At 42.9% G+C, this 26,339-nt stretch overlaps 1 protein-coding gene across 4 annotated transcripts in view; it reads right to left on the bottom strand.

Annotated features, from left to right (window-relative positions):
- Positions 1-26,339, bottom strand: part of LOC126419820 (small G protein signaling modulator 1-like) — a 275,459-nt gene that overhangs the window by 108,202 nt on the left and 140,918 nt on the right. For all 4 annotated transcript variants that reach the window (XM_050087048.1, XM_050087049.1, XM_050087050.1 and 1 more), the window contains one exon: positions 5,755-5,997. In XM_050087048.1, the coding sequence (XP_049943005.1) occupies positions 5,755-5,997 (243 nt within the window). The remainder of the gene's footprint in view (positions 1-5,754; positions 5,998-26,339) is intronic.

The following is a 26,339-nucleotide window of genomic DNA, read 5'->3' as shown; positions in this document are numbered from 1 at the left end:
ACATTCAGTGAAAGCAGCAATCCAGAGTGGGGTGTGGAAGGGGGAGGGGTAGCAGGATTTTGTAAACGACAAATGTGTTGTTACTATAGCTCCCACCTGCAGTACCGAAAAGCTAGTGGTGGAAGGGAAGAACTGGATGGCATTGGTTGTGAAGCAACCATTGAAATCAAGCATGTTATGTCAGCAATATGTTGTGCCACAGAGTGGCCTATTTTGCTCTTTGCCACAGTTTGGCAGTAGCCATCCATGCTGCTGGACAGCTGGTCGGTAGACCTACCGATATAAAAAAGTTGTGCAATGATTGCAGCAGAGCTGGTATATGATATGGCTGCTTTCAGAGGTGGCCCAGGGGTAGGATAAGGCTGTGACAGGATTGGAACAGGAAGTGCTGGATAGGTGGGTTGGGCAGGTATTTGCACTGGATCTTCCACAGGGATATGATCCTTGGAGAAAGGGGTTGGAATTGGGAGTGGCAGAGGGATGGACTAAGGTGTTGTTGAGGCCAGGTGGGTGATGGAACACCACTTTAGATGGGGTAGGAAGTATATCAGGTAGATGGCCCTCATTTCAGGCCACGATAACAGATAATCAGAGCCCTGATGAAGGATGTATTCACCTATCCCAATCCAGCGTGGTATTGGGTGACAAAGAGGGGGCTCCTTGGTAGTTGGTTCTTGGTGATAATGGAAGGATTGGGGGTGTGTGGGGATATGGCACAGGAAATCTATTTAAGTCTGGGGGATATTGCCTGTCTGTGAAGGCCTTCTGAGACGTTCAGCATACTGAGCAAGGAAGTTCTTATCATTGTAAATATACTGTCCATGATTGGTCAGGCTGTATGGGAAGGATTTTTTGGTGTGGAAGGAATGGCAGCTATCTACATCTACATCTACATCCATACTCTGCAAGCAACCTGACGGTGTGTGGCGGAGGGTACCTTGAGTACCTCTATCGGTTCTCCCTTCTATTCCAGTCTCGTATTGTTCGTGGAAAGAAGGACTGTCGGTATGCTTCTGTGTGGGCTCTAATCTCTCTGATTTTATCCTCATGGTCTCTTCACGAGATATACGTAGGAGCGAGCAATATACTGCTTGACTCTTCGGTGAAGGTATGTTCTCGAAACTTTAACAAAAGCCTGTACCAAGCTACTGAGCATCTCTCCTGCAGAGTCTTCCACTGGAGTTTATCTATCATCTCCGTAATGCTTTCATGATTGCTAAATGATCCTGTAACAAAGTGCGCTGCTCTCCGTTGGATCTTCTCTATCTCTTCTATCAACCCTACCTGGTACGGATCCCACACTGCTGAGCAGTATTCAAGCAGTGGGCGAACAAGCGTACTGAAACCTACTTCCTTTGTTTTCAGATTGCATTTCCTTAGGATTCTTCCAATGAATCTCAGTCTGCCATCTGCTTTACCGACAATCAACTTTATATGATAATTCCATTTTAAATCACTCCTAATGCGTACTCCCAGATAATTTATGGAATTAACCGCTTCCAGTTGCTGACCTGCTATTTCGTAGCTAAATGATAGGGGATCTATCTTTCTATGTATTCACAGCACATTACACTTGTCTACATTGAGATTCAATTGCCATTCCCTGCACCATGCGTCAATTCGCTGCAGATCCTCCTGCGTTTCAGTACCATTTTCCATTGTTACAACCTCTCGATACACCACAGCATCACCTGCAAAAAGCCTCAGTGAACTTCCGATGTCATCCAGAAGATCATTTATGTATATTGTGAATAGCAACGGTCCTATGACACTCCCCTGTGGCACACCCGAAATCACTCTTACTTCGGAAGACTTCTCTCCATTGAGAATGACATGCTGCGTTCTGTTATCTAGGAACTCTTCAATCCAATCACATAATTGGTCTCATAGTCCATATGCTCTTACTTTGTTCATTAAACGACTGTGGGGAACTGTATCGAACACCTTGAGGAAGTCAAGAAACACGGCATCTACCTGTGAACCCGTATATATGGCCCTCTGAGTCTCGTGGACGAATAGCGCGAGCTGGGTTTCACACGACCGTCTTTTACGAAACCCATGCTGATTCCTACAGAGTAGATTTCTAGTCTCCAGAAAAGTCATTATACTCGAACATAATATGTGTTCCGAAATTCTACAACTCATCGACGTTAGAGATATAGGTCTATAATTCTCACATCTGTTCGACGTCCCTTCTTGAAAACGGGGATGACCTGTACCCTTTTCCAATCCTTTGGAATGCTACGCTCTTCTAGAGACCTACGGTACACCGCTGCAAGAAGGGGGGCAAGTTCCTTCGCGTACTCTGTGTAAAATCAAACTGGTATCACATCAGGTCCAGCGGCCTTTCCTCTTTTGAGCGATTTTAATTGTTTCTCTATCCTTCTGTCATTTATTTTGATATCTACCATTTTGTCATCTGTGCGACAATCTAGAGAAGGAACTACAGTGTGGTCTTCCTCTGTGAAACAGCTTTGGAAAAAGACATTTAGTATTTCAGCCTTTATTCTGTCATCCTCTGTTTCAGTACCATTTTGGTCACAGAGTGTCTGGAAATTTTGTTTTGATCCACCTACCGCTTTGACATAAGACCAAAATTTCTTAGGATTTTCTGCCAAGTCAGTACATAGAACTTTACTTTCGATTTCATTGAACGCCTCTTGCATAGCCCTCCTCACACTACATTTCACTTCGTGTAATTTTTGTTTGTCTGCAAGGATTTGGCTATGTTTATGTTTGCTATGAAGTTCCCTTTGCTTCCGCAGCAGTTTTCTAACTCGGTTGTTGTACCACGGTGGCTCTTTTCCATCTCTTACGATCTTGCTTGGCAAATACTCATCTAACGCATATTGTACGATGGTTTTGAACTTTGTCCACTCATCCTCAACACTATCTGTACTTGAGACAAAACTTTTGTGTTGAGCCGTCAGGTACTCTGTAATGTGCTTTTTGTCACTTTTGCTAAACAGAAAAATCTTCCTACCTTTTTTAATATTTCTATTTATGGCTGAAATCACTGATGCAGTAACCGCTTTATGATCGCTGATTCCCTGTTCTGTGTTAACTTTTTCAAATAGTTCGGGTCTGTTTGTCACCAGAAGGTCTAATATGTTATCGCCATGAATCGGTTCTGTGTTTAACTGCTCAAGGTAGTTTTCAGATAAAGCACTTAAAAAAATTTCACTGGATTCTTTGTCCCTTCCACCCGTTATGAACGTTTGAGTCTCCCAGTCTATATCCAGCAAATTAAAATCTCCACCCAGAACTATAACATGGTGGGGAAATATACTCGAAATATTTTCCAAATTATCCTTCAGGTGCTGAGCCACAACAGCTGCTGAGCCAGGGGGCCTATAGAAACATCCAATTACCATGTCTGAGCCTGCTTTAACCATGACCTTCACCCAAATTATTTCACATTTCGGATCTCCGTCAATTTCCTTCGATACTATTGCACTTCTTATCGCTATAAACACGTCTCCCCCTTCACTGTCCAGCCTGTCTCTGCGGTATACATTCCAATCTGAGTTTAGGATTTCATTACTGTTTATGTCTGGTTTCAGCCACTTTCTGTCCCTAGTACTATATGGGCATTGTGACCGTTTATTAATGAGAGCAGTTCTGGGACCTTTTATAGACGCTCCTGCAGTTTACTATTAGCACATTAATAGTGTTATTCCCTGTTGCATTTTGCCTACTCCTACCTTGCCACATCTCAGGAGGCGTCTTGTCGGACCTAGGGAGGGAATTCTCTAACCTAAAAAACCCACATGTGCACTCCACATGTACTCCACTACCCTTGTAGCTGCTTCCAGCGTGTAGTGCACGCCTGACCTATTCAGGGGGACCCTACAATTCTCCACCCGATAGCGGAGGTCGAGAAATTTGCACCCCAGATCTCCGCAGAATCGTCTGAGCCTCTGGTTTAAGCCTTCTACTTGGCTCCAAACCAGAGGACCGCGATCGGTTCTGGGAACGATACTACAAATAGTTAGCTCAGATTCCACCCCACGAGCGAGGCTTTCCGCCTTCACCAATTCCGCCAACCGCCTGTACGAACTGAGGATGACCTCTGAACCCAGACAGCAGGACTCATTGGTGCAGACAAGAGCAACAATTTGCAGTCGGGTGCACCCAGTGCTCTCTATCACCACCGGCAGGGCCTCCTCCACATCTCGGATGAGACCCCCCAGCAAGCAGACAGAGTGAACACTGGCCTTCTTCCCCGACCTTTCCGCTATTTCCCTAAGGGGCTCCATCACCTGCCTAACGTTGGAGCTCCCAATAACTAATAAACCCCTCCCCTCGTGTGCCTGCTCGGACCTTGCTGAAGGAGTGGCCACATGTCCACTCACAGGCAGAGCGGGCGATGCCACACGGCCAGCCTCCACATTGACCCTCTGCCTCGTGCGCCGCAAACGCCGCTGAACCCGCTACTCCCCTTGGGGAGAGGGTGGCCCAACCGCGCCCGGTACCCGCGAAGATGTCTCGACAGCAGGGACAGTGGGTGAAGCATGTAACACCTGGGGTGTACCATGTGACACACCAGACTCCCCACTGCCGCTACACTCCGAGGCAGCAGCCTCAAGACGGCTGACCGCGGCCATCAACACGTTCAGCTGTTCACGAACAGTGGCCAGCTCCTCCTGCATCCGTACACAGCAGTCACACATCCTATCCATGCTAAGAAATCAATTTACTGTAGAGAGTTAATCAACTTTTAACTAGACTGCTAATTCACTAAAGGTGGCTGATTGTTGACTAAACTGTGGTTGCTAGACACTTCTTGTAGAAAACAGTGAAAATAACACTACCTGTCTCTGGACTGTATTGAAAACAAACACTAGCACTACTGGCACTATGGTTGATTAAAGGGACTCTCTCTGACTGTATTCAAAACAAACATGAAATCTATGGAACACTATTACTAGCACTCGGCAATTAAAGCTTCCTAAAAGCAAAAACACACGGAAGAAGAAGTGACAAGTAAGAAAAATACAGTTAATACTTAGATTAATGTAGCTCGCTGCACAGCAGACATGAAGCAGACGGCAGTTAAGACGACACTGACACTACTGGCACTATGGCTGACTAAAGGGACTCTCTCTGACTGTATTCAAAACAAACACGAAATCTATGGAACACTATTACTAGCACTCGACAATTAAAGCTTCCTATAAGCAAAAACACACGGAAGAAGAAGTGACAAGTAAGAAAAATACAGTTAATACTTAAATTAATGTAGCTCGCTGCACAGCAGACGTGAAGCAGACGGCAGTTACGACGACACCGGTACTGTTGGTTGTTGGTGGATTTAATGTGGACAGAGGTGTGGATGGAGCCATCAGAGTGGAGGATCTCAACATCCAGGAAGGTAGTATGCTGGAATAAGGAAGACTAAGTGATGTAGGTGGAAGAGAAGGTGTTGAGATTGTGAAGGTATGGAGACAGTGTGTCTTGGCCCTGAGTCTATCTGAAATAAAATCTTTCCCGTCGCTTCCCTGGTGCCTTAATTAATTATGCATAAATTCTCTTTAGCCATAGTGTGACAAGATCTCCAAACAATACAGTACACTCCCAAAATAAACACTATTCAACCACACACACACACACACACACACACACACACACACACACACGTTTATTTGCAATATTAAAACTTAAAAGTCTGATTTTTCTGTAATGTAATCTTACAAACACTAATATGAATATAAAACATGTAACTCAAATCACAAAGTCTGAGCACGTACTCACATCATTGCTAAGTTCTTTGTTGATGGCTGGTGTAGGTGGTGGTGCATCAGCACTTGTGCTCTCTGAAGACAATTTTGCCAGATTGGCCGCCATAGCTTCCTTGTCACGCTGTCGCACAATAGCTTCAACTGCTAGCCACTCTGACATTGTTGTTTCATACATCTGACGTGTGTGACGGTCCAGCTCATTACGTGTCTCCTCTGTACTACCAAATTCATAGTGTCCCAAAAGATACGGCCATACCTGAAAGAATTTTTAAAAAAGTATCTTTCTAATTTTCTGTGACAAGTTTGGACTCCAAAGCAGTAAAAATACTATGAACAAATGATACTCAAACACCTTTCATGGCCTTTATCATGATGTCCAGTTTCTGAACTCTACAATTGGCTGACAATATCATAATTTCAATGAATTGTTTTAAACAGCAAAAAGTTCACAAACATACGCAGGGTATCCATAAAAGAATGACTGAGATATACATTTCAACAGTATTTACTGTGAGTATTGTAGAGTGTTGATACAAGGTCACTGTTAGAGAGTAACTCAAACAGTTTTAGATAAGCACATGTGCGAGTACTGCTAAGTCATTTTCCTGCTTGCAGTGCCACAAATGCCAAATACACAAAATGGTGACTCCTGAGTGTAAAGCATTTTGTGTTCTGCAGTTAGCTAGGAGTGAATCTGTAACCTCAGTTCCATGTGCATTTTGTTTAAAGTTTAACTGTGATGCCCCATGTGGCAAAATCATCCAGTAATGGTATAGCCTGTATGGAAAGCAATTCTTGAACTTCAGTTGCCAAAGACAACAGCATGGAAAGGTCTAAGAAATCATTTACACATGTGTCTGTACCAGTTACAGTCAGTACATGCTGTAAAGCCTGATGACTGTGGTGTATATTGTAACCTTGTAAGTCAAGTGTTGCACTGGAAAGGTGACTTCCTCGATCATGTGGTGTTCAGCTATGAGGTAACTTTCCATCTAAGTGGGAAGGTAAATAAATACTCACAGTCTTAATATCTGGCAGTCAGAGCATCCTCATGAACTTGTACAATATCAAAGAGGTTCCCAAAATTAATTATTTTTTGTGCCGTGTCCTGACATCATGTGTAAGGATAATATTTTTTCAGAAACGAAACTGCCATAACAGGGTGGCCTAATCTGGATATGTAACAAGAACCACTCTTTTCCTAATTAGAAGGAGTTTGTGAAAACTTTATTTGGCAACAAAATGGAGCCCCTCCCCATCTGCATCACTTTGTATGAGAGTGGTTGAACATTGAAGACCATGACCGTTGGATTGGTCATAATGGTCAATGCAACAGGCCTCTTTTCTGCTGGCTCCCATATTCACCTGAGCTCCTGCCATGTGATTTTTTCCTTTCCGGCTTTATAAAAGATTGTATCTACATTCCGCCACTATCTAATGACTTGCCAGGATTGAAACACAGAACTGAAAAAGCTACAGCTATTTCTATTGCTTACTCAGAAATCGTTAACCAAAGTGTGGGAAGAACTGGATAAGGCTGAATGTAAGCCATATAAATAAAGGTGCACATATTGAAAATTTGTAAAAAAAACTAGGTTAGTTTACCTTCAATTTGATGTAAGATATGTTGTAAACAGTCTAAATTAAACTTTTATAGTGTACCACTGAAACTTTTTATGAACACCCCATACAATAGCGTATGTGCAATAACTAATTAAAAGTGACTTAAATTACAGTGTAATTTCCAGCCACTGAAAAGAGAAATGTGTTTGTCAGACATCTGAGGAGTAGTCAAAGATTTAGTTATCACCTAGAGAAATAAAGTTATGCAATTATTTTTTTTCTGAGTGTTTCTTGGACTGCCATGGTGGGCTGCTAACTGAATATGCTCATCAGAGGCAAACTGTCACAGTTAAATACTGCAGAAATCTTCAGACAAGCTTAGGAGGGTGTTGAAAAGAATGTCATGAAAAGCTATTCACGAGTGTGTTTTTGCTCCACAACAATCTAGTTCATTTTGCACAGGATACAGTCACACATGCTACTTCTCTGGGCTATCAGATTTTGCATACCCAATGACTACTATTTCTTTCTTCTGATGAAGAAACCATTGCATAGTAGGCACTTGCAGAGTGACGAGATGTCTTTGAGGAGGAAAGTTTCCTGAACAGCTGAGAAGCAAATTTCTATTACCATGGTGGGCTCTGCCAAGTCACCCTTTGTTGGAAAAATGTGTCACATTGAAGGATGAATACACAGAGAACAACTAACACCACCACCAAGTCTAATGGTGGTTGCTTGACTTTTCCACATACACTAAAAATTTCACTTTCATAACAGCACAAACTCGATGAATTATTGAAGACGCAGCAGAGAACAAATCAGCTAAAACATGCAGGTAAATGCTTCTGTACACTGGTCTGTCCAAAGTTTCAAATATGTACTAATTTTTATGTACCCATTGTGATCTGTAATTTTTCAGACTAAGGCTTTAACAAAGTCAAAAGCAAAGGTACTACTAATTTGCTGAAGATAGGATACATACGAAGTGTTACAGTGCTCACATGGGGACCGTACGAACTTCCCATCACCAATTTGAATCATAGTGACAGGCTGTGTAGACAATGACTAGGACTTCAACATACGCAAACATGAAGACACAACTCTCAACTGGTTTTGGGAAGATCGTGTTTGAAACTTTTGGGCATGTACTCTGTACGGTCACAAATAATGAAACAGACTGCAGCCAAGCGAGTAAGCTTGTAGTTTCATAAGTTGAGGTCTCTGGACTGAATCTCGCTGCTGGTACTTCTTTCCATTCACACGTAATTCTAACAACAGATTTATTATGACTGTGTAGTTATCAACATTTAAAGATTCCTTTATTATTTACATAATATTTATCCCATAAAAATGAGAAAAAACTTTTTTGTAAGCTGATCAGATGTTTTTGGATATATGAAAACTTCCAATCAAATCATTATAGTCATTTCATTTATATTTTCGTATCTACATTTGTGACAAGAACTCGTGTAACATGTAACCGACGGACCACTGCATGAATCAGGATGATATTGGTTGTACACGCATGACTTTCCAATGTGTGTGTTTCAAAACAAAGGGAAACAGGTACGAAGGGATGCAAGTGGTTCTCAGTTGTCAGTGTGTCTTCAATTACTAGCACAGGTCCCATGCAATTGCAGGAGATTGTCCCCCATGGCAGAATACTGCTCCCACCAGCCTGCATCCATGGCATGGTGGATATTTCAAGCCGCCATTCACCTCAGTGACGGAGTTGGAGGAGACGACCATCAACCTAGCGTAGCAAAAATGTGACTCACCCAAAGGGCCAACACGTTTTCATTGATCAATGGTTGAATCCCAATAGTCTTATGCCCACTGCAATCATAACTGACATGTCATTGGGTCAGCATGTGAACATGTAGAGGTGGACAGCTGTGGAAGTCGAAGTTCAACAATGTACGATGAAATTTGTGCTCCAAAACACATGTGCATGCACCAGGATTTTGCTCTTTTGGTACAAATGCCATAGTTCACCATCTATCCTACTTTACAGAGCAGATAAGCCTCCAAACCACAAATTCTGTAAAGAGTTATGGACGTCCAATCATTTAGCTCATAGTGGTAGTTCCACTGTACTTCTACCTCCTCCCATCGATGCTCACATCTGTAGCACATGAACACTTGGCCAGCTACGCTGTTTTCAAGATACTCATTTATGGGCTCTGCATAATAATAATCTGCCCTTTGTCAAAGTCACTTATCTCAATGGATTTCCCCATTTGTTGCATATATCTTCATTAGGGTGACCCCCATCTATGTCTGCTCAGCTTCATACTTTTGTTACCACGTCACATACCCACAATGCCACCATGAGGCATCAAATGTCACAGTCGGCAGTGCTCATAATGTTTTTGCTTCCCAGTAGAAAAATAAATGTTGCAAGGCTGCACCAGCGGAGTACATTTAGGAGGGATTTCTTTAATACTGCACACTGGCAGCATAATGTGGGAATTAAAAAAACAGTGCCGGTAGTTAGATTCAATCCATGGACCTCGCACTTATGAAACTGTTTCTTTGCTTAGCTGCACACTCTTTCAATGCTAGCAACCCTGCCATGTATACAATAGACCTACAATTTTTAAACTAGTCCTAGTCATTCCCTACACACCTTGTCAATATGATATAATGATGAGGAGAGGTTCACATGGTCTCCTTGTCATTATGAGCTTTCAAACTCCTTATGGTCACAGAAAAGCGTTTCTCCACAATTGGTTAGCTTTTAAAACATCCTGAACATTAAAACTGTGTGCTGGACCAGGACACAAACCTGGGACCTCTGCCTTTTGCGGGCAAGTGCCCTACTGATTGAGTTATGCAAGCATGACTCAATACCCACCCTCACAGCTTTATTACCAGCAGTAACTCATCTCTTACATTGCTAACTAAACAGGTCTGCAGCAAACCTTGCGGGACTGGCACTCCGAAAATAAAAGGTATCACAAAGACATGTCCTAGCCACAGCTGGGGGATTGTTTTCAGGATGATTTAAGTTTGTGGGTCACAGCATTGTGGATTTCCTAAATTGAGACAAATTTTGAACCCTTAAGTTGTATTTTCAGTTTTGGGAACAGAAAATAGACCAACAGTTATGAACGTGGTGAATATGGTGGATAGTATAATATTAACAACTGTGTACCAGTGAAGAACTGATGATTCTCTGCAGTCAAATGGTTTGGGGCATTATTGTGCAATGAGGGTAGTAGGAGGAGTGCAGGGGTGGGGGGTGGGGGGGTGGGGGGGGGAGAAGAACAAGAAATAGCATCAGAGGTTAAAAGACCTGACACCAAAATCGTTATGTAGTAGCAAGTATGTTTTATCAGGAAATAAATTCTCTATGAAGGACACCATTGGAATTGAAACATACTTCATATTTCATTCTTGAAAACTCAGTTTTTTACATGTCTGTTCAGAAATGTAAAATTGAGTGCTTTGCAATTAAAAAAAACATGGTACCCTATGACAATAATGTCAATGAGTCACAAGTGGAATCAGTCGACTTGTACAAATATCTGGATGTAACCATTAACAATGTAGGAAAAGACAAATTGCTACTTACCATAAAGAAGACAAGTTAAGTTGCAGATAGGCACAATTAAGAGATATTTACATAAAGCTTCTGGCCACAGCCTTCATCAGCAAAAGAGAATCACACACCGTTCATACACAAAAGCAAGCACACTTCATGCACACATGACCACCAACTCCAGCATCTCGGGCCAGAATGCAACTTTCACATGGGTTGCACGCAGCAATTTGAAGAGGGTGGGGAAGGGGAAGGTATAACAGGGTACAGGTGGGGAAAGGAAGATGAATGCTGTCTGGTGGAGGGTGCAGGGACTAGAATGCCAAAGCCATAGTGTCAGGAGGTTGTGGGACAGGGAGGTTAGGATCAAAGGAGAGGGGTGGGGAAAGATGGGTGGGTGTTTTGGGAGAGGTGGCAAATAAACAGTGTGGGAGACGAGAATGGGGTAGAAATGATAGGACAGAGGGGATGCAAAATGTTGGGTGGAGGGTGTGAGGACAGTATATTACTGTACGTTGAGGAGGGGACAGTTACAGGAGCGGAGAATATGTTGCAAGTATAACTTCTAACTGCACTGTTCAGTAAGCTGGTGGTAGAGGAAAGGATCCAGATTGCTCGGGTAGTCAGGTAGCCACTGAAATCAAATGTGTTATGTTCAGCTGCATGTTGTGCCACAGGATGGTATACTTTGCTATTGGACACTGTTCTGCGGTGGCCGTTTACCATGATGGACAGCTGGTTGGTAGTCATGTTGTTGTTGTGGTCTTCAGTCCAGAGACTGGTTTGATGCAGCTCTCCATGCTACTCTATCCTGTGCAAGCTTCTTCATCTCCAAGTACCTCCTGCAACCTACATCCTTCGGTATCTGCTTAGTGTATTCACCTCTTGGTCTTCCTCTACGATTTTTGCCCTCCATGCTGCCCTCCAATACTAAATTGGTGATCCCTTGATGCCACAGAACATGCCGCACCAAATGATCCCTTCTTCTAGTCAAGTTGTGTGACAAATTGATGTTCTCCCCAATTCTGTTCAGTACCTCCTCAATAATTACTGATCTACACAACTCATCTTCAGCATTCTTCTGTAGCACCACATTTCAAAAGCTTCTATTCTCTTCTTGTCTAAACTATTTATCGTCCATCTTTCACTTCCATACATGGCTACATTCCATACAAGTACTTTCAGAAAAGACTTCCTGACACTTTAACCTATACTCGATGTTAACAATTATCTTCTTCAGAAACACTTTCCTTGCCATCGCCAGTCTACATTTTATATTATCTCTATTTCAACCATCATCAGTCATTTTGCATCCCAAACAGCAAAACTCATTTACTTCTTAACATGTCTCATTTCCTTATCTCATTCCCTCAGCATCACCTAATTTAATGCGACTACATTCCATTATCCTTGACTTGCTTTTGTTGATGTTCATCTTATATCCTCCTTTTAAGATGCTATCCATTCCGTTCAACTGCTCTTCCAAGTCCTTTGCTGCCTCTGACAGAATTACAATGTCATCGGCAAACCTCAAAGTTTTTATTTCTTCTCCATGGATTTTAATACCTACTCCGAATTTTTCTTTTGTTTCCTTTACTGCTTGCTCAATATATAACTGAATAACATCAGGGATAGGCTACAAACCTGTCTCACTCCCCTCCCAACCACTGCTTCCCTTTCATGTCCCTCAACTCTTATGACTGCCATCTGGTTTCTGTACAAATTATAAACAGCCTTTTGCTCCCTGTATTTTACCCCTGCCTCCTTCAGAATTTCAAAGAGATTATTCCAGTCAACATTGTCAATATTTTTCTCTAAGTCTACAAATGCTAGAAACATAGGTTTGCCTTTCCTTAATCTATCTTCTAAGATAATTCATAGGGTCAGTATTGCCTCACGTGTTCCAACAGTTCTATACCTCACGTGTTCCATAATTTCTACGGAATCCAAACTGCTCTTTCCCAAGCTGGACTTCTACCAGTTTTTCCATATATCTGTAAAGAATGTGTGTTAGTATTTTGCATCTGTGACTTATTCTGTTCTGTGGAAAAGCCTGTTATATACAATTTAAAGTACATAAACTGTCAAAATAGTGTTAACAGTGGTTTTAGTTTGTGCTCTTCCACACACCTATAGATCCATTAATTGTGCATGAGGAATATACAAGTGATAAACCCGCTTTGTGAATGTGGCTTCGTTCAGTGCAATGGACAAGATAGTGCAATCAAGAAGTATAATGCCGGTACTGAAGAATTCGTCTCAGATGCGCTACTAGAAGAACTCTTAATGGCTAAAAACTATATTAAACACATTGAATCACAAATGAATACACTGACTGCCGACATAAATTCTTCGTGTATGAAAAACAAACAAAGTACTATTTACAACATCTGTATGGAAACGGTTTATGCTAGACAAAGTGCTTCAATATATGCTACAAATATGAGAAACACATTTCAACTCCTTGCACAATCACAAACAGGTTAAGTATTTTAAGTGATGTAGGTGCGGCACTGAAAGTTTCAAAACAAATCGTATACAGAGCAACTCTAAAGGCATTAGAAGTGTAGTAAATGGCTTAAAACTCAATTTACGGCTAGAAAGACAAGACATGTTACTGAGAGAAGAGGCAACAAAACCAAAAATTTGAATTTTCTCTGATAGGCATAGCAACTGGAAGTTTTAGTTAAAGGAACGGTAAAACCCGGGGCTCCCCTCCAGGAAATACACTAATGGCCATTAAAATTGCTACAGTAAGAAGAAATGCAGATGATAAACAGGTATTCATTGGACGAATATATTATACTAGAACTGACATGAGATTACATTTTCACGCAATTTGGGTGCATAGATCCCGAGAAATCACCACGCAGAACAACCACCTCTGGCCATAATAATGGCCTTGATACGCCTGGGCATTGAGTCAAACAGAGCTTGGATGGCGTATACAGGTACAGCTGCCCATGCAGCTTCAACACGATACCACAGTTCATCAAGAGTAGTGACTGGCATATTGTGACGGGCCAGTTGCTCGGCCGCCAGACGTTTTCAATTGGTGAAAGATCTGGAAAATGTGATAGCCAGTGCAGCAGTCGAACATTTTCTGTATGCAGAAAGGTCCGTACAGGACCTGCAATATGCGGTTGTGCATTATCCTGCTGAAATGTAGGAATTCGCAGGGATCGAATGAAATGTAATGTCCACTGTTCAAAGTGCCGTCAATGCGAACAAGAGGTGACCGAGATGTGTAACCAATGGCACCCCATACCATCACGCCGGGTGACACGCAGTATGACGGTAACGAATACACGCTTCCAATGTGCGTTCACCGCGATGTCACCAGACATGGATGCGACCATCATTATGCTGTAAACAGAACCTGGATTCATCCGAAAAAATGACGTTTTGCCATTCATGCATCCAGGTTCGTCATTGAGTACACCATCGCAAGTGCTCCTGTCTGTGATGCAGCGTCAAGGGTAGCAGCAGCCATGGCCTCCGAGCTGATAGTCCATGCTGCTGCCAACGTCAATGAACTGTTCATGCAGATGGTTGTTGTCTTGCAAACGTCCTCATCTGTTGACTCAGGGATCAAGACGTGGCTGCACGATCAATTACAGCCCTGCAGATAAGATGCCTGTCATCTCGACTGCTAGTGATACGAGGCCTTTGGGATCCAGCACGGCATTCCGTATTACACTCCTGAACCCACCGATTCCATATTCTGCTAACAGTCATTGGATCTTGACCAATGCGAGCAGCAATGTCGTGATATGATAAACCACAATCACAATAGGCTACAATCCGACCTTTATCAAAGTCAGAAACGTGATGGTACACATTTCTCCTCCTTACACGAGGCATCACAACAACGTTTCACCAGGCAACGCCAGTCAACTGCTGTTTGTGTATGAGAAATCGGTTGGAAACTTTCCTCATGTCAGCACGTTGAAGGTGTCGCCAGCGGTGCCAACCTTGTGTAAAAGCACTGAAAAGCTAATCATTTGCATATCACAGCATCTTCTTCCTGTCGGTTAAATTTTACTTCTACAGCACGTCACCTTCGCGGTGTAGCAATTTTAATGGCCAGTAGTGTAGTTAAAGACTGCAACCTACACCCAAATGATGTCTGTGAAGTTATTGCTGGAGCTAATGATGTATATAAACATGAGTAAAAAATGCAGTCAGAGCATTGCGACAAACACTGGAAAGAATTTCACAACAAAAAATCATCATCATTAGCATTCCGTACAGACATGACTTAATAAAAAGTTCATGTGTAAATACTGAAATTAGTTTCATAAACAGAAAATTCAAAAAATCTGTAAAGCATTCAAACATGTCAAGTTCTTAGACATTAGCTCGTCAGAATGAAGCTACTTTACTCGCCATGCAATTCACAGAAACCACCGAGGAAAACATGTACTTGCTAATGCATTATTAACAGAAACGTACAAACTATATGAAAACACCACAACACCAATTGCACTAAAAGCACCTGTGCCAAATGAAACTGTACTATTGGAAGAAAAAGAAACAGCTGCATCAAAAAATACACTTGCAATTAATGAAGAAGCAGATAGGAAAACTTCACCTACAAAAACACAAGAAACTGGTGGTGAATTATTATGCAGTTAAAATTTGGATACCACTAATCAAACAACAGCTCAACAAGAAAAGTCTGCGAGATCACAACATACTCCCAGTGCATCATACTCATCATTGGAGAGTCAAATTTCTTCTGGGAGTACAGCTTCAAGCAGCAAGATTTCAATATCTCCGAGAAGATCGTCAAGAAAAATAAAAAAGTGTCAGCTAATAACCAAGATTTTTAATGGTCAAGTCATCTCTTTTGCAACAGGGCACAGCAGACATAAATCTTCCTCACATAGAAGAATGTGACAACCTTAACTTATACTGTCACAATGTACAAGGATTGAGAAATAAAGTAAGTGAATTTGAAATTCTTACAATTGATACTAATCCTTTGTCAGACATGCACTTACTGTGTATTAGTAAACACTGGCTAAAAGAGTCAGAATTACCTGATCAGTATATTCAAAACTTCACATTAGTTCACTACTATTCAAGGAAAAATTACAAAGGTGGTGAAACTTATAGCATTAGCCGTGAACCTTTCCATCCCTGTGAATTTTATACCTTAAACAAAGATATTGAAATAGTTGGGGAAGTACTTGCTGACCTAAATATGTATATAATGTGTGTGTATAGATGACCTAGTGGTAACTTTTCTGTCTCCCTCAGAAACTTTGCACTATTGCTAGAAAAAAGCATGTCACAATAACTCAAAAAATATAATAATATGTGGTGATCTTAACATTTATTTCCTTGAAGAATCTGCTCAAAAGTCACAATTAGTAAATTTGATGGTGTCATTCAACTTAAATATGAAAGTTATATGTCCAACGAGATTAAACAGCTGTCTTGCTCAGTTTGCTACTAACACTGATTGCAGTGTAAAAATTATAGATGTTGATTTTTTAGATCACAGTGCACTAAGAATGTATTTTAATCCACCACTCAATGTACTCCCAACAGGAAAAACAGTTATTAAGTGTAGAAGTTATAGTGAGAGTAACATAAATAACTTCGTACTTAGCTTAAAGAAAGAAGACCGGCAAAGTGTATTTACTTCTTCAACTACAAATGAAAAATATGACAATTTTCTGCAGATATTCGAATATTACTTTACTGACAAACTGCCTATTGGCTTTTGTCTCAGGCACTTCAGCCGACATTCATCTAATGATTTTATTGATGTTTCACCACCACGAGTGGCTGGCATTGTCAAAGCTTCACCCTCCACTGCCAGTGGTGAACTGGAGCCGAGCTCATGGCCGCAGACTATATATAACTGGCGCACCAACATCCGAGGGCTTCTCTGCGGACATTTCCGGTGTGGTTCTACTCTTACTACCTGCGACAGTCATTCGCTGCAGTATGGGAAGCCAGGATCCATTTACCCTAAGGCTTTCCTCTTTCTTGTTGAAGCTCTCTGAACAAGCTTGTGTGATAGTGCTTCTCTACAGCCAGAACTTCCATGTCGGCGAATTTTATTACGTAGTCGGTCTCACTCAGTGCGTGCTCTGCCACGGCCGATTTCTCCACCTGCCCCAGCCTGCAATGTCACTTATGCTCTTTGATCCTGGTGTTAATTGAGCATCTAGTCATTCCGACATAAACTTTTCCGCATGTGCATGGTATACAGTACATTCCCGACTTTGCAAGTGGGTCCCTTTTCTCCTTTGCCGATCTAAGACACTCTTTGATCTTCCTCGTTGGTTTGAAAATCGTCTGTACGTCATGCTTGCACAATATACGGCCAATTCTGTCCGTCACTCTGGGAATGTGTGGCAGAAAGGCCGTACCCGACATTTCTTTTTGTGATTCCTTACTTCGCCGAGTGTTTGGCTCTGTTACACCTCTAATATAATTTGTGGAGTAACCATTGCTCCTCAGAACACTTTCCAGGTGTTGTATTTTGCGTCTGAGGTGTTTCAGCTCACATATTTGTCCTGCTCACGAACTAGCATAATAATCATGCCTCTTTTCTGGCTTAGGTGTTGGTTTGATAGTTTGCGCAGGTATTGGTCTGTGTGTGTCGGTTTTCTATATACGCTACGTCCCAAGTTTTCACCATCCCTTGTGACCAGCACATCTAGAAATGGCAGTTTCTTGTCCTTTTCTACTTCCATGGTAAATGTTATGTTTGTATGGAGGCTGTTCAAGTGTCTTAGGAAGGCAGCAAGCTGTTCTTCACCATGTCTCTAGACAACGAAAGTATCATCGACGTATCTATACCACACCTTAGGTTTGCAAGTCACCAAGTCCAGTGCCTGTGCTTCGAATTGTTCCATGAAGAAGTTGGCCACCACTGGACTAAGAGGACTACCCATGGTGACGCCTTCCAGCTGTTCGTAGAAATAGCTCATGGTGAGACGTGCACGGAAGCACTTTGCGATGTCTTGCGCGAAAATGTAATCGATGTTCTCCAGAGCGTCACTGAGTGGCATTTTCATAAACAAAGAAACAACATCAAAGCTGACCAGGATGTCGTTTGGTGCAAGTTTCAGTTTCTTCAGCTTCTCAATGAAATGACCCGAGTCCTTTATGTATGTGGCAGTCTTCTCCATGTGTGGCTGGAGCAGAGAGGCCAAGTGTTTTGCCAGCTTATACGTCAGTGAGCCAGGAGCACTAACAATCGGTCTTAGTGGAATGTTGTTCTTATGGATCTTGGGTAATCCATACAGCCGAGGTGGTAGGGCTTCTGTGTTGCGTAGGTTTCTCTGTATGTCCACCAGCAGAGAAGACACCTTGATAATCGATTTGTATTCCATGTGATACGCTGCATCGGATCTGTATTTAGTTTTCAGTACGTTGTCGGATCTAATAGGTCATGAGCCACAAAACAGGCACGATTAACTTGCTTAACGCGAGCAGGACAAATATGTGAGCCGCAACACCTCAGACGCGAAATGCAACACCTGGAAAGTGTTCTGAGGTGCAATGGGTACTCCACATATTATATTAGAAGTGTAGCAGAGCCAAACACTCTGCAAAGTAAGGAATCACAAGAAATGTCGGGTACAGCCTTTCTGCCATACATTCCCAGAGTGACGTACAGAATCGGCCATATATTGCGCAAACATGGTGTAAAGATGATTTTCAAGCCAACGAGGAAGATTAAAGAGGGTCTTAGATCAGCAAAGGAGAAAAGGGACCCACTTGCAATGTCGGGAATGTACCGTATACCATGCACACGTGGAAAAGTTTATGTCAGAATGACTGGACGATCAATTAACACCAGGATCAAAGAACATAAGCGACATTGCAGGCTGGGGCAGGTGGAGAAATCGGCCGTGGCAGAGCATACACTGAGTGAGATCAACCACGTAATAAAATTCGCCGACACAGAAGTTCTGGCTGTAGAGAAGCACTATCACACGCGCTTGTTCAGAGAAGCTGTAGAAATATAAAAACACGCGAACAGCTTCAACAAGAAAGAGAAAAGCCTTAAGGTAAAGTGATACTGGCTTCCCGTACTGCAGTGAATGACCATCACAAGTAGCAAGAGGAGAACCGCGCCGGAAATGACCGCGGAGAAGCCCTCGGACATTGGTATACTATAAAAATTGCAAAACCACATACAGAAGAGTTATTACATGGGCTAGAAAAGCTCATAATGATAAAACAATTAGGTGCTCTTCCAACAAATGTAAGACCCACTGGCATATAGTAAATGAACAGACTGGTAGAAAGTTAAGGATAGAGGATAAAATCACACTAAATATCGAAGGACAAAATACTGAAAATGTACACTTTAACAGTCAAATCATAACTCAGTCCGAGTCTAGCGGCCGCTGGCTGGCTGGCTGCTTAGGTGGCTCTGCTGCTGCATGGCTGGCAGACAGCGCCGCATGTAGAGGACACGCGTAACTGCAAGGCGGCACTTAGAAAGATCGGCGAGTCACAACACTTATCCCCCCCCTTTGAAGTTTTGCACAGGTCTTGATGGAAGTGGCCTGTAGATTGCTAATGTCCATAGGTGTTGTTCGATTGGCCATAAAGTCTTGAGGAGGAGGCTTCCCGTACGGACAGAAGTGTCCCCGATGATAACGGGTCGAGATGACAGGAGACGTGTAGGTCGAATCTGCTGGGGCCCAGTGCACCAATCTGCCCGCCTGTTGCGGCAAGTCCAGTTGTTACAACAGGAGACATGGGCGATGTGTCCGCGACCCATGGAGGAGGAGGCGAGTAGAGTTGCTCCGACAGAGGATGGTTCTGGTTCCTGCATGGGCATCTCCTGGTGGCGTCAGTTCTTGTGCTAGCACCAATATGACGGTGAGAGGACTGCGTTGTGAGTAATGAGAGATTTCATTATCCTGAGCATCAGGTAGAGCTGAAGGTTGTGTAGCGGCATCCGGAACAGGCGTTGCCAGCACACGAGGCCGAAGCTGGTCTGAATGATGCACTCCAACACCCGTGTCCATCTGGATTTCATATAGGCATTGGCCACGGGGTCGTACGATGCAGCCCGGACTCTATTTTGGCCACCTGCCATATCCCCGTACCCATACAAGGTTGTCGGCGGTGAACTGGCCAAGCGAAGGCACCCATGGCCACAAGTTGGAAGGCCGCAGAAGATGAAGTAGCATGCGCGGCTGTCATCCATGTAAGAGCTCAGCCGGGCTGTGGTCGCCCATGGGGGTGAAATGGTAAGAAGCCAGAAATTGGAGAAGCGCATCATCAGCAGCAGAAGAAGCCAGGAGTTTCCTTATCCGAGCCTTAAATGTGCGGACCAGTCGTTCAATCTCACCGTTTGACTGTGGATGGAACGGAGGGGCCGTGACATGCATGACCCCGTGACGGGCACAAAAATCTGCAAAATCGGAAGAGGCAAATTGCGGACCATTATCAGTAACAAGAGTAGAGGGAAGGCGTTCCAAAGATAAAATGCGAGCTAGAGCATTGGTCGTTGCCTCGGTGGTAGGCGACGTGCAACGGACAATGAAAGGAAAGTTAGAGTAGGCATCAATAACGAGAAGCCAGTAAGTACCTAAAAAAGGTCCCGCAAAGTCAGCATGAATATGCTCTCAGGGCTTCTCAGGCGAAGGCCACGGTGACAAAGATGATTTCAGGGCGGCGGCCTGTGACGCACAAGGGTTGCAGGCAGTGACCATGTGTGTGATTTCAGAGTAGATGCCGGGCCAGTACACACGACAGCGCGCCAGAGATTTTGTGCGAGAGACACCCCAGTGCCCTTGGTGAAGGAGGCGCAAGACCGAAGCACGCAAAGACGCAGGTACCACAACATGTGGAGAAGCATTTTTGGTGGAAAGGAGGATAACACCATTCCTAGCCATGAGGCGGTAATGCAAAGCGTAGTAGTTCCGCAATGGATCAGAAGTCTTAGTGGACCGACAATCTGGCCAACCCTTCTGAATACAGCATAAAACCTGGGAGAGGGTAGGATCAGAAGCCGTAGCAGCCACCAGCTGGTCCCCGGTGATGGGGAACCTGTCCACCACCTGCTGCTCGGTAACATCCAGATGGAAACACAGAAGTTTGTCCCTATCAAATGCCAGATCAGGACCCACGGGAAGGAGAGACAGTGCATCAGCACTCGCATGTTGAGCCATCGGTGGGAAATGAATCTCATAATAGAAACGAGACAAGTAAAGAGCCAATGCTGGAGGCGGTGTGCAGCCTTGTCGGGAAGTGACATTGATGGATGAAACAAGGAAACAAGTGGTTTGTGATCCGTAACAAGATGAAATTTGGATCCATAGAGAAAACCACCAAACTTATGAAGAGCATAAACAATGGCCAAAGCTTCTTTTTCAATTTCAGAATACTTTCGTTGGGCATCCGTGAGCGTTTTGGAGGCATAAGCAATGGGTTGTTCAGAACCGTCAGAAAAACGGTGCGCAAGGACTGCACCAACCCCGTATTGAGAGGCGTCCATGGCAAGAACAAGATGTTGGCCAGGTCGATAAGTTACCAGGCACGGAGCCTGTTTCAGCATAGTCTTCAATTTCTGGAAAGCCGCATCGCATGATGCGGACCAGTGAAAAGGCACGTTTTTATGCATCAGGCGATGCAATGGCTGAGCTACCGAAGCAGCAGATGGTAAAAACTTGTGATAGTATGCTATTTTCCCCAAGAAGGGCTGCAGGGCCTTAACAGATTGAGGGTGAGGAAGGGCATCGATCGCAGCGACAGTTTGCTGAAGCGGACGAATACCATCCCGAGAGAGTTGAAACCCCAAGTACGTGACAGATGCCTGAAAAAATTTTGATTTCTGAAGATTACACTTAAGACCGGCAGTCTGTAAGACATGAAAAAGTGAGCGGATATTTTTAAGACGTTCGTCAGTGGTGGAGCCAGTGACAATAATGTTGTGCTGGTAATTTATACACGCAGGGACAGTGAGCAATAATTGTTCCAAGAATTGCTGAAAGAGAGCAGGGGCGCTGGCAACACCGAATGGCAATCGTTGGTATTGATAGAGGCCAAAAGGTGTGTTAAGGACCAGAAACTGCCGGGAAGCAGCGTCGAGAGGAAGTTGATGATAAGCTTCTGACAGGTCAAGTTTAGAAAAATACTAGCCTCCAGCAAGTTTAGTGAACAATTCTTCAGGTCGAGGCAGAGGGTAAGTGTCGATAAGGCATTGAGCATTTACAGTGGCTTTGAAATCGCCACAGAGACGAACATCACCATTTGGCTTAGCAATGACAATGACAGGAGAGGACCACTCACTGGAAGTGACAGGAAGCAAGACCCCTGAAGCAGTGAGATTATCCAGCTCCCATTTGACCTGGTCACGAAGGGCCACAGGAATGGCCCAAGCCCGAAAAAACTTAGGCCGAGCAGTGGGTTTGAGCATGACATGAGCTTCAAAGTCGTTTTCACAGCCTAACCCAGGAGAAAAAAGGGACAAAAATGTCGTCGACAAGGAATCCAATTGAGCATAAGGAATAGCATCAGAGACGACACTGACAGAGTCATCTATGGAGAACCCAAAAATGCGAAAGGCATCGAAACCAAAAAGATTCTATGGTCGACCACAAATATGGGAACAGTGCGAACGACAGATTTGTAAGGTACCTCAGCATCAAATTATCCCAAGAGAGAAATCTTTTGTTTATTGTAAGTCCGTAATTGCCCCTTGACAGGTAACAGGATTGGAGAAGCCAACTAATGATATGTCTGAGAATTGATGATAGTGGCAGCAGAACCAGTATCCACCTGCATGCGAACCTCTCGACCAAGTATTTCGACAGTGAGGAATAACGTCCCTGAAAGGGAAGAAGTACAATTGACAGACAACAAATAATCAGAATCAGTGTCATGTTCATGAACATCATGTATGTGGTCGGATTTGCAAACGGATGACATATGACCATCATATTTATTTTTTTTTTTTTTTTTTTTTTTTTTTTTTTTTTTTTTTTTTTTTTTTTTTTTTTTCACACACGGCCCAATGTTGTGGACAATCTTCTCGTGAATGTTTCGTAAAACACCGCGGACATGAAGGAAGTTGCAGGGGTTTTTGCTGCAGTTTCTTAGAGGTTTGTTTATGGTTAGGCTGAGGCTGCGCTTGGGAGCGTACTGCGGCCACGTCGGCCGGCGGGGACATGCCACACATTTCGTCAACATTGCACAGAGGTTGTGTTTCCCCGACGTCGCCCCACGCCTCTATTTGCGCTCCAGCGGCGCGAGAAATTTCAAAAGTCTGAGCGATGGATAGAACTTCATCTAGAGTCGGATTTGCCAACTGAAGAGCACGTTGCCTAACTTCTTTGTCGGGCGCCGATCGGATAATAGCATCCCGTACCGTGGAATTGGCATAGGATTCTTTGTGAACTTCAGCAACAAATTGACACTCTCTACTGAGGCCGTAAAGTTCAGCAGCCCAAGTGCGATAGGATTGATTCAGTTGTTTTTGACAACGATAAAAGGCAACACGAGAGGCTACCACATGCGTTTGTTTTTGAAAATAGACGGACAGAAGTGGGCACATTTCAGCAAAGGACAAAGACGCAAGATCTTTCAAAGGAGCCAATTGCGACAACAACGGATACATTTGAGGTGAAATCTGTGAAAGGAACAGAGGCTTACATGTTTGTTCGTCTATGATATGAAATGCCAAGAAGTGCTGTCAAAGAAGTTTTTCGTAATCAGACCAGTCTTCTGCCGTCTCATCATAAGGAGGGAAAGGAGGTAGAGAGAACGACGAGAGACGCCCAGCATTTGATGCCGTGATGAAATCACAAATCGCATTCGTGAGAAGCATTTGCAATAGTTGCTCTAAAGTAGCCATGGAAACATGTGGGTCAACGACGGAAAAGAAAAATCACTACCTCGTCACCAATTGTTGTAACTTCAAGTTGAACAATTATATTTCAAGGAAGACGCAATACATGAAAGTCACAGATCAAGTAAACAGAGTAAGACGTGTGTACACTTTAACAGTCAAATCATAACTGAGTCCGAGTCTAGTGGCCGCTGGCTGGCTGGCCGCTTAGGTGGTGCTGCTGCTGCATGGCTGGCAGACAGCGCTGCATGTAGAGGACGCACGTAACTGCGCGGTGGCACTTTGAAAGATCAGAGAGTCACAACAACTAGGTATCACATGATTTTTGCCACCTCCACGTAAAGGGAAGAACCTCCTGCCATACAATTCATACTGGTTTGCAGACTACGAATGTAAATGTAGATGTATAAAAATCAGCTTTTCTGAAAAACAAATATGCTGGCATACCATCAGCTACTTAAAGTTATTGAAGTCTTGTAGTTCCAGGTGATGAACGGAGGTCCTGAGTCGGGTGTGGCCGGCCATGGTAACTAGGACCAGATGGCCCCGAATCACGGCTGGCAAGTTACGGGAATGGAAGTGGGTTTTCCCAAGGCAAAGAAGGAGCGATATGAGTGTTGCCTTGATTACTAGCATGTGGAAGTAAGACGCTGGCACCTAAGATGGCAGTGTTGCAATATCACAGACAGGGGCTCCTTGAAATATTTTAAAATTAAAAAATAATTCAGAGCTCTGACATGTAACGAAACTATTATCACCACAGTAATCAGGACACTTCGAAGCATAATCTGAGACAACGATATCAATGTGCATGTTTCGGGACACTAATATCATGTACATCACAATAACTACACATATTATGTCCTAATAGCAAATTCATACTCTTATAAAAATCATTAAAATTTGATAACAGTTCAACACTTCATAGGACCATTGACAAACTAGGCATCAAACGACGGCAGACGACACTATCATCACTGAAAGTAACATATCTGTATATATTTTGATTACTGAATTATTAGATGTTCCATCCCTCTTCAGTTATGTAAATTTGCCAAATCATCATAATCTCTGCAATTCCACAGAACATTAATGCAGCATGGCATTCTTTACATTACATTAATACTTGTTCCATCTATAATGAATACAACATTCTGTAATGGTGTGGAATGTTTCAGTGTAACGTAAGTTTTCTTTACATAATATAATTATTTTTTTGCAGTTATTACTTCATATCTAAGATTTCATCTATTGAGTAGGAGTTGTCATTTGGAAATTCTTTTAATTTGTTTTTAAATTATGGTTGGCTATTCGACAATGGAATTTCTAGTGTATTTAATAAAATATTTAACTTGGGCTATTTGTGCTTGCAAATTTCATGTTTTATTTAACTGTGTGTAAACTATTAGACACAGGATAATGTATATAGTAAGTTATTAGGCCTTCTTCCCATTCCCTCTAAATATGGAGCGTGCCATGAATGACTGTTTAAAGGCATCTGCATCCAGTGTAATTACTCTCATTTTGCCCTCACGATCCTTATGGGAGTAATTTGTAGTGGGTTGTTGTTTATTCCTAAATTCGTCATTTAATGCTGGGTATTGAAACTTCACAGGCTTTCTCGGGATAGTATGTGTCCCTCTAAAAGTGTCCAACCTTTCAATTTTCTATATACTGTGTTTGTTGTGAATTTTGACTGGGAAACCAAGGGCTTGTAAGTGGGAGCAAGTGGTAACTCCTGATCATTCTGAGTCAGGCAGTCATGCTGTGTGGATCAATCTTGGTGGTAATGTGTATAGTGACCTGTGTGATCAACTCTGCCAACTGTGACTGGATGGAGGCTAGTGTCACTGTGGGCATGTTTTCTTATGGTGGAGTCCATTTTGTGACACTTGATGCACGATACACTTCAAATAACCTTTCAGCCGTTTGTGTCAGTGCATTTAACAACTGGCGCACACCGAGAGAATTTTTGGGTGTCTGATGGCGGTCGGTACAACCATATATTCTGTAGCACATCATCATTTACAGTATTACTTGCCAATGTGGGTAAACGTCTTACGAGTTGTGACAGAGGGCAATCTCTGAACTCCTCAGTGCGCAAAAGCTTCTCTAGCCATTTTGGTTTTGATTGGGCCAAGTGTGTGATCAACGTATTTTTAACTGATGCATACCATTTGGTATCCAGTGGCATGGTTAGAATATCCTGGACTTTTGAGGCTAGATCCTCAACCTGCAACCACATAGTTGTATTTAATCACATCCACTAATAACTGTGCAAGAATGAACTGACTTTCTAGGAGGGCAAACCATAAATGAGGATTATGTTGCTAGAATGGGGGGTAGTTTTATCATCACTCTGTTGATTGTGCTGCTGGCTGCCTTTTCAGTTGTGACTGTTGAGTCATTCACTCTCATGTGGGAGCACGGTGCGGCTGGTGCAGAAGTTAGTAGAAGTGTCAATGTTACGAAACTGCCTGAAACTCTGAACTCAGCATGGGTGTGTCATAATCGGTAAGGATCACCAAATATTTGGGTATCAGAGTAAACAAGATATTAATTCCCACATATGCTTGGTAACAGGTTGCAGTTATATAAACATGAATGTGTGCACAATGTAAAGCATGGAATAACAAACAGAAAACAAACAAAC

The sequence above is a fragment of the Schistocerca serialis genome, chromosome 9 (genome assembly GCF_023864345.2).
Source record: "Schistocerca serialis cubense isolate TAMUIC-IGC-003099 chromosome 9, iqSchSeri2.2, whole genome shotgun sequence".
NCBI classification, from domain to species: Eukaryota; Metazoa; Arthropoda; class Insecta; order Orthoptera; family Acrididae; genus Schistocerca; species Schistocerca serialis.
Note: the sequence above shows the minus strand (reverse complement) of the source record. Positions and strands in the feature narration are given on the sequence as shown.